Consider the following 9,397-nt stretch of genomic DNA (forward strand, 5'->3'; position numbering starts at 1 on the left):
GGAGAAGGGTGCAACAATGAATGAATGGAATCCCAAAATCTCTGTAGATGTTCATTGAAATGAAAAATAAACAACCTAAATTTAAAAAAAAAGACATTGAGCTTGCTGAAAAAAAAATGTAGCCTTCCATATGTTGTGATAGCCTTATCCTATCAAGTTACTTTACTCTCTTAAATAATCATCAAAAAACAAATGATCAGTCCTCTTTGTTCTAGTCAGAAACATAGGAAAGGGTGAAGGAAGTGTGCTTGTGGAAGACGGTTCCAGATCTTCTGCAAATGCGTCTGTTATTCTGGGCAATATCTGAAGTGATGAATAGAAAATTTTCTTCATTTGGGTAAAAAAAAAAAGATGAGGTCCAGTTGAGGCTAATTTTTTAAAAAATCTCGAACTTTTATAAACTAGGAAAATTTGTTTCAAGGAAAATAAGAAGGTTGCGTTTGTAGACATTAAGACTGCATTAGGAAAAAAAAGCTCAAACTCATTACTTCAGAGTTGAACCAACTTATAGCTGGCCCTCCAGTAGGTTTTCAGAGGCTGTAAGTCACACAGGAGGAGAGTGCCTATCTTGCCGCCCCCTGGAGCAGCTGTAGAAGTCCAACTGTAGCATTGGGTTTGGGTTAGTAGCAAAACTACTTCTTTCTCCTGTAGGTAAGTAAGCTCCCCCAGAGCTCCGTTAGACATTAAGCACTGGGTTTTCAGGTGTAAAGCCTCCGACACAGTTTCTGCAGGCACTCTTCCTTACCCAGATTAGTGTGAGAATTTTAGGTTGTCTGTTTTGTTTCTGGACAGAGAAATAAAAGAATACCACCACTTTATACCAGCATGACAGAAACAAAAATGTCTATATTTTAAAATCCTTGTTTATACTTTTTTTTTTTTTTCCTTGTTTATACTTTTGTGATGAGATTTCTACTTCTAGAGTATTTTGGAATTTAACATCATTATGATTGGGTAGTGACTCATACCTTTTTTTCCTCTTAGTATAAGAAATATCGCTCTTCTCATGCTCATACCAACAACTTTGCTAAGTCTGTGGTCAACCTTGTGGATTCTGTAAGTATCCTGGATTCTGTAAGTATTCTCAAAGCTATTTTTGCCAAGATAGAATGCTTTACAGCTCTCTTTACTTAAATGTTATTGTCATTTTTTTTTTTTTTTGCAAATGTATAAATCGAATTCTTAAGCTCATCTGACCAGATGTGATAGCATGATCGGTAGAATAGTGCTGGCTGGGGTGTGAGGGACTGTTGAGTTATTCTCAGAATCTCCAGGATGCTTTAGCATTGAGGCTAACTGCTGTCTGAACCTCATTGCCACTAAAATGTATGCATGACAAAACACTGGAGAAAATTAGCTGCCAAGCAAAGCATAAATTACTCTTGGGAAATGAGACTTCGTTAATAATAACCAGTTTATTTCATTGCCCTAAGTGACAGTGTTGTTGTTGCTGTTGTTTGTGCTATCGAATCAGAACTGACCCATAGCTGACTATCCAGCAGGTTTTCAGAGGCAGTTAATTGCAAGGGAGGAAACTGCCCATTCTTTTCCCCTGGAGCTGCTGGTGGATTTGAACTGCGTACCTTCAGGATTGCAGCTCAACTTCTTACTACTGGGCAATTAGAACTATAAATAATATATTCGCAGAGAAGAAATAATAGATTAAGAGCATATATATTTTGAAGATACAGGCAATGCAAAAAGATCTTTGAATGAAGAAGAAATATTTCCTCTTGTTTCCCTAAGGAGAGTGCTTTCGGGCTTTATTTCTGGGTGACAGAGTAAGTGCTTTCTCAGATAAAAGTATTTTGAAGGAAATTCTGCATTTTAAAAGAAACTTCTAGCTCTTCAAACTTCTCTTTATATTGATGTATCCCTCCTTCACTTGGAAAATTAAAAAGAATGATCGTTAAAAGATTTTTCCCCCCTTGTTTCAGGTAGGAAATCCATAGATATGAATGTTATGTGATATGTTCCAATAGGTGACTGCATTTTAATAGTTAGAAGTTAACTATATCACACTTATTTGATGTTTTAAAACAGAATGCTGTTTTGTTTGGCTAAATAATTTTTACATTTTTTTGCATTTTTCTCCCAAACGAAAGAAACATCTAGTTATAAATGCTAGTCCTCTAAATGGTATTTATTTTGTTCACGTTGGTAACCCAGAAACTTCTAATACTATTAATATTAATGTAATAGCTGGTACACAGAGTTGAGTACAAGTTTAATATAAGTGGATGGGCATAGAATAACTTACTGAGTTATGGTTTAACATCTGGGAGTCAGTTTAGACTTGCTTTATTAATTTTTTTCATGTAAGAAACTTTATTAATGACTACAATTTTTGTTAGCCTTCCTAAAGATAAACAGAAGTGGCTATTAGACACCATTCCCCCACACACACACATAAAAGTACTTTACTTGGAGAATCTTTGTATTTAAGCATGATCAAATAGAATCACATCTTACAGAAAGCAATTTCTATTTTCAGTTCCCCTTGGGGGTACTGAAGCGTACCACCATTATTATTTTTTCTAATTACATTTTGCTTGCTTTCTTGTGAAACTCTTTTAGTTTCATGCTGATTCAGACTTGGGGATAGTTTCTTTTATTAATGACTTAAAAGATCATCCATTCAAACATTAGCTTGAAACCAGAGCAAATTAACAGTATTCGTTGAATATTAGTTATGAGATTTACTTAATTGTATCACCAAAAGTAGAGAAGGGGAGCAAAGAAGAGACTCTAATGTCATGGATGATGTTACATGTGATGCATGTCAGGTGGGCAGTAGTCTCTCCCGTTCCCTCTTTGGGCTCTAGATCCATGGTTCTCTCCTAGTATTCTTTTCTATTTCATATAACACACCTTCCCAAGGCAAGCAAGCCAGTATGATTGGTGATTGTTTGCAGTTAGTGGTCCATTCCAACCCTGTGGAAATAGCTAATTTTCCTTCAGGAAAGGTTATTATTTCCTGAAAGGTTATTAGTGCTGTTTTACTACATTCTGTTTTCTGCTTAGGCCCAGACTTTAGAGTCTGCCCCCTAGTGAGATACCATGGTACTGTCATTGTCGGGCACCATCGCATCAGTTCTGACTCATAGTGACCTGATGTACAACCAAAAGAAATCCTGCCTGACCTCGAGTCATCCTCATAATCTCTGCTGTGCTCCAACCTTGGCACTGGGAGTGCTGATCTGGGCTTGGAATAATCTTATGTGAGAGCAGGCGGCACAGGACTGAATCCCCTGTGGTATTTACTTATTTATGCATGCTCTTGGGAAAGAGGAAGGAAGGTTCTCTATGACGAGCTAATTATGACCCCGTGTTCTCCTCTCACCTCCCCTTTCTTGTCCTTCCACTGACTCTGACTCACTGATCGTGCATGTTTGACCCAGTGTTTTCCTCCTGCACCTGTCCTGTTGTGTACCCTCAGATCTACAAGGAGCAGCTCAACACTAGGGTGGTCCTGGTGGCCGTGGAGACCTGGACTGAGAAAGATCACATTGACATCACCACCAACCCCGTGCAGATGCTGCATGAGTTCTCCAAGTACCGGCAACGCATCAAGCAGCACGCCGATGCTGTGCACCTCATCTCGTATGTTGCCATCTCCACTTTTATTGTCCCCTTTGGTTTGACATTTGTTTTTATCTCTTTATTGTATCAAGTAAGTTAAGAGACAATGCGTTAAACAAGGCTGATCTTTATCCCTATCTCTGTTATGTAAGAATGGAGGAAATAGGGTGTTTGGTGCTGGGACAGTGGTTCTGCAGTCATAAGCTCTGTCCTCAGAGCACATCTTCAGGGTCAGTCCATGACTCATGATTTCTGCTGGCACCCTGACCATCACATCATTAAAGACACAGGATGATAGGCATGGAGGAGGGTGCAGGGCAGCCCTTCCTGGTGAATCAATTCCCTTAATGCAGCTTACCTGAAAACTGGACGGGACTTAGTCGCATGGCCACACCTAGCTGCAAGAGAGCCTGGGAAGGGTCTTTTAGATTTGAACCACCATAGAGGCACCTCCTCTGATTAGCACCTGAGCTGCCTGCAGATTACGTCACCAGAGCTCCCTATCCCTAGGGAAAGGATACTGTATTTCCCTTTGGAGCTGATGATTCTGTGCTGGAATCAAGCCAGCCAGCATCATCTTTCCATCCCGCTCACCTTTCCTCTTTTCTTTCACTGCCCTCCGTCTTTAGTTGACAACTCATAGTAACCATCAGTGTTGTACAATGAAGTTTCTCTGCAAGAAAAAGGGCGAGTCCTGTGTTCTCTAGCTTCATGTCCTCAGTTCTAGCCTAGTCATGGTTTAGCAGCTGCTCAGTTAACATCTGCTCATTGAGATGATTCTGACAACATAAATGAAAGACATTTAAAATGCACTTTTTCAGCTTTAGGAAGGAAAATTGCCTTGGCATGTTGGTTGTAGGAGAGTAGACTTATTCTCATGTTTGAGGAGAATTCATGTGATGGTTACTACGTAGGTTTCCTCATTGTACTTTTCTGTCTTTCCTCGAGGCGTGTGACGTTTCACTACAAGAGAAGCAGTCTGAGTTTCTTTGGAGGTGTCTGTTCTCGCACAAGAGGAGTTGGTGTGAATGAGGTAAAACTTTATCTGTCTTCCTAAAGTCACATGTTATCTTTGTATCCAACCTCTTCTTCTTCCCCTTTGACCAAGTTTATTGCCCTTCTCATGCTTGCTTAGAATATTGATTGTGAGAACATGGTATGTGTGGTTTACAGTAGCACATAGAACCCAAAAGTGATCTTGGCGTTAGCAAAGAGGTATTCTATTATTTCATCTCATAATGCGAACTTTTTCATTTTATCAAGTAAATGCAAGCCATAGATTGGCCTAGAAGTTTTTAGGCCTCCATAGATAGGGTGTTAAGTTTCTACCAGTTTTTAAACCCTTCCTTGGTAACTGTTAGCCCTAGTTATAATGTTCTTTTGACCACATTAAGTTTTTAACTCATTTCAGTCTGCATCTACGACTATACCCCATCAGTATCTAAATCCTAGTCAATACCAGATTGCCCCAATAATCATCATTCAAGTTGGGGGACTTATCTTGCCATACTTGTAGTAAATGACATTAATTCTTGGTTTGGTGTGAGCCAACTTGGGGCACAGCCTTTTGTGCTTTGTGTTTTATCTTTTCATGTGAAAGCATCAAGTTCTGAAAGATACCACGTAGTTAGGAGAGGCTTTCTGCTTCTTGGGCCCAGTATGGAGGAAGAAGCTGTAAGGAAGGAGTGATGAGGAGCATATGCCATATTTAGAAGCTGTGAGGACTCTTTTTGGGGAACTGAGATGATATGTGATAACGATTAAGAAATAATAACTAGCTTTGTGCACTCTCTCAAATGTTTCCCACACACTCTCAACTCTGAAAAACAGTATGGTCTTCCAATGGCAGTGGCACAAGTATTATCGCAAAGCCTGGCTCAAAACCTTGGAATCCAATGGGAACCTTCTAGCAGAAAGCCAAGTATGTACACTGACCTTCTTACTCACTTTCATGTGCCATTCTGTCTGTTTAATGCATGCCCAGTCAATAAATAGTTTTTATTCCAAAGATATTAGAGTTGAATTTTAGTATATCTCCTTTATCTTAAAAAATGAGCAGCTTAAGGTAATTCTTAATCTGGGTTCTGGAAACTTCCCTTTTAAAATTCATAAAATAGAGGACATGATTCGGATCTATCATCTCATGGCACAAGTCAACTTCTTCTTACACTGAAGAATGTTAGAGTTGTTGTGCATTGAGTTGGAACCAACCCACAGTTGACTTTCCATCAAGTTTTCCGATGTAGTAAATCTCATGGGAGGAGATTGTCCATCATTCTCCCACACAGCAGCTCGTGGGACCAAACCATGTACCTTTGGGTTGGCAGGACAATTCCTTACCATTAACACTTACTCTACACACTCTTCTTGGTTCTAATCGATTAAGTGTAAGTGTAGGATGCCATCACAAGTTGAGTAGTGACATAGCTGGGTTGAGGAAGTGCTTTAAATTAAGAGGAACTTTCCTCCCCTGCCCAATTAAAATTAAACTTAGATAGTAGTTCCATCAGAAAAGTGAGAGAAAGCTTTCCTATAGGAAGACCCTATCCTAGGGATAGTGCAAGAGGGAGTACAAACTAGTCTGTGGATATCACTCACTAGAAAAATACAGCCAGAGACTGACTGTTGAATGTTGCCTGTTTCAGTAATCAGATGAGAAGTAGATGAAAAGAAAGGCTGACCTAACCAATGACACATTACTTAGGCCCTACAATGGTTTTAAGGACCTGATAAATTCTTCAGTTCCTTTAAAAATCTTGGAAAGAAAGTAAATGTAATTCCACTTGGGTATATCCATTGTTATGCCAACACAATTATAAAATATCATTATAATACATATTTTTATAAAGACAAGGATACCCTGGATTTAGGGGAGTCATCCTGAGACCAAGTCTACAGAAAGATGATCGATCAAGGTGTTTTCTTAAATTAGTTTTTTAACTAGGAATTAAGTAGAAGATGCCTCCCTTCTGTGAAAATATGAAATGTTAGAAATAAAGTTTTCTACTCGATTCCAATCCCTGGAAAAGAAAAGAACCCAATACCTTAGCACGTTTCTACTCTCTCTGCTTTTGTAACTACTACCAAATAATTGTCATTAGTGCTAAGTCTTACAGGAAACAGAATAAAAATGTGTAGCTGGCAGCTTCTTGATTCCCTTTATAGACCTACCATATTGTTGCTGTTGTTGATTGCCTTCGAGCCGAGCACGACTCACAGTGATCATATGAACAGAAGGCCTGAAGCCTTTCTATAACTATCGTCATTCATCAACGTTTATAGCGTTTCTGGAGGCATGTTGTTTAGGAAGTGGATGCCACTCCTGCTTCCAAGCATACCATATTAAATCATCAAATAACTTAATCATCATACATGCTTAGTGGCATTTAGAAAACCTCCAAAACCTCATTTTTTTTGTTGTTAATATCTATCTCAGAGTATTGGATTTACCACCAAAATACCCAATCTTCATTAAAGGGGCATTTAAGACCCAGTCTGGCGACATAGATGTATTAACATTAGAAAGGAGGATGAGTGGGTTTGTGACCTTATTGAAACTTCTGGTGCTGGGATGAGGCCAGTGATATTCGCTGAGAGAAGTTTCTGGATTGGATAATGAGATAAGTTGAAGAACAAAGTTAATTATCAATGTTTAGTCTAACTCCTTCCTTTTGAAAATGTTTTGTTCAGTTATTCATTAGTTCTTTAATTTCTTTAAGTAAATTCATTTGGAAGGTTTTCTTTGAAAATATTTTTAGCAGCGATGGAGAAGAGAATAGGAGAGATTAGACATCCATATCAGTGTCAGTATTTCAGGTTCTGATTCTGAAGTCAGATATATGATTGCTATTTACATTTTTTTATTGGTTTGCTTACAAAGTTTACGTGCATTGTGTTTCACACTGTTCTTCATGTTTCGTGTAATCATTCTCATGCATTATGTTTTATAACATTAACCACCACTGGACCTTGCCCATCATAACTGTCTTTTCACCCATCATTACCATGTCTTTTCCCATTTGCTTCACCCCCCTCCACCCAACTGTCTGTGCAGCCTGATGGTTGTACCCCTATGTATTCTTACCTGTTGCTATTTAAGTAGTTACTTTGACTTTCAGATTGCCCCTTCTTTTCTTAACCTTTTAATTTAGTGTTCCTCAAGTCGATGATCAAGTAATTGCTTTGATTCTTGAAAATTGAATTTTCCCCTTTGACTTTAGTTGAATCTTGGTTAGACATGCTTCAGTGGTAATTTGTTGGATTGATACCACAAAGCTTTACAATTCACAGAGTACAGACAGACACCCTCTTCCTTGTGCAGGAAAGAGAGAGATTGTCAAATAGGAAACTTTGGGACCCAAGAAATGTTAAGCCACTTTCCCGTGGGGTGCTCATATGGTAGTTGTTGGACTAGAATTTAAGCTTTCTGACTTCTAGACCGTGATACCTTTTTACTGCCCATTGGAGTTAAGAATCTAATAATCCTAGTGGCAAAAATAGAGGTATAGTTTTATTTTTTTGTGAACTGTTTTCTTAGAAATTTACCTGTGATTTAGGAAAGGATAAATTGATTTAAAAGAAACAAAATTTCTCTGGGGCTTTACTCTCTGAAACTACTTAACATGGACTCGGTGATAAAGATTTATTTAAAGAGCCATAATATCAACTGAAGTTGTGACTGTTATTTCTCTTTTCTTCTGTTGTTTTATTGTTTTATAACTAGAATGTGACTGCACAGAATCCTGGGGCGGCTGCATCATGGAGGAAACTGGGTAAATTTTCATTGTGTATGAATTTGATACATGCCTTTCACTAAAATTGCTGCATATAATTAGATACACAGTCTCTCAAGTAATAGTATTTCAGGCTGAGCACTTTGCAAAAATTAATTGCCTGATATTTTAGAACTGAAAAGGCTAATTCATTTTATATTTTAATCTCTTGTTTAAGGTTGGTGGTAAAACACGAAGCCTGGTTCTTGTTATTAACCCTTAAAGGAAGCACGTTGTTAAATATTTCTAAGTTTGGTAGAAACATTAATTTTTTAGTACAATTAGAATAATAGCTGATTGTCTACTTGCAGGTTTCTATGAAAATCAGTGCAGTCGTCATCGACTTACATTTTAAGGTGCTCATAAATAGATAACTACATTTAGGGTAATAATATTGGACTATTATTATTCTACTTGTATGGTCATTAAGGCTTTTTTTCCTATGATTTATTATACCTAACTAAGGTTGCCTTCTACTGGTGGGAATTTGAACTTCACCTGCCTTTTTTTTTTCCTTCTCTTTTTTCCATTTTATGGCCACCTTGGCATTGGTGGAGTAGTGCATTACATGTTAACACCGCTAACCAAAAGGTCACCTTTTCAAACCCCCCCACTGCCCTGTGAGGGAGATGGACAGTCTCCTTCTGTTAAGGACTTCCAGCCTCAGAAACCTGGTGGAACATTGCTGTCAGTTGAAATCAGTTAGAAAGTTGTGGCTTTGGGTTTTAAGGAGTTTGGGAAGCAGAGCAAATGCCCCAAACTGCCTCTCTGGAATGAGGCCTGGACAAGTCCATTTTCCTGGAGGCCCTTGCCCCATGGCATCTGCTGCCTTAAGGTCCCTCAGTTACAGTCTGTTCTCAAGAAATTGGGGTAGTTAAGACTGAGAAAAACTGGATAAATTGTGTATACTGCACTGAAACAGATGAGGGACTGAATAATTTAAAAGCGATGTATGATAGGGTATTATGGTTATCACAAGAGTCCACAATTAAGGTTGCATAGTGGAATGTACTTGGGGCGGTGGGAGGGGTGCGTGGGGATTG

The 9,397-nt window shown here is 38.5% G+C and overlaps 1 protein-coding gene across 1 annotated transcript in view; it reads left to right on the forward strand.

Moving 5' to 3' along the window:
* Window positions 1–9,397, forward strand: part of ADAM23 (ADAM metallopeptidase domain 23) — a 225,903-nt gene that overhangs the window by 153,711 nt on the left and 62,795 nt on the right. Inside the window, exons 10-14 of the mRNA XM_006889120.1 lie at window positions 985–1,056; window positions 3,440–3,603; window positions 4,531–4,615; window positions 5,413–5,503; window positions 8,306–8,354. Coding sequence (XP_006889182.1) covers window positions 985–1,056; window positions 3,440–3,603; window positions 4,531–4,615; window positions 5,413–5,503; window positions 8,306–8,354 — 461 coding nt within the window. The remainder of the gene's footprint in view (window positions 1–984; window positions 1,057–3,439; window positions 3,604–4,530; window positions 4,616–5,412; window positions 5,504–8,305; window positions 8,355–9,397) is intronic.

Source organism: Elephantulus edwardii, unplaced genomic scaffold (assembly GCF_000299155.1).
Source record: "Elephantulus edwardii isolate Elephantulus edwardi_28Jun2011 unplaced genomic scaffold, EleEdw1.0 scaffold00075, whole genome shotgun sequence".
Taxonomy (NCBI): Eukaryota; Metazoa; Chordata; class Mammalia; order Macroscelidea; family Macroscelididae; genus Elephantulus; species Elephantulus edwardii.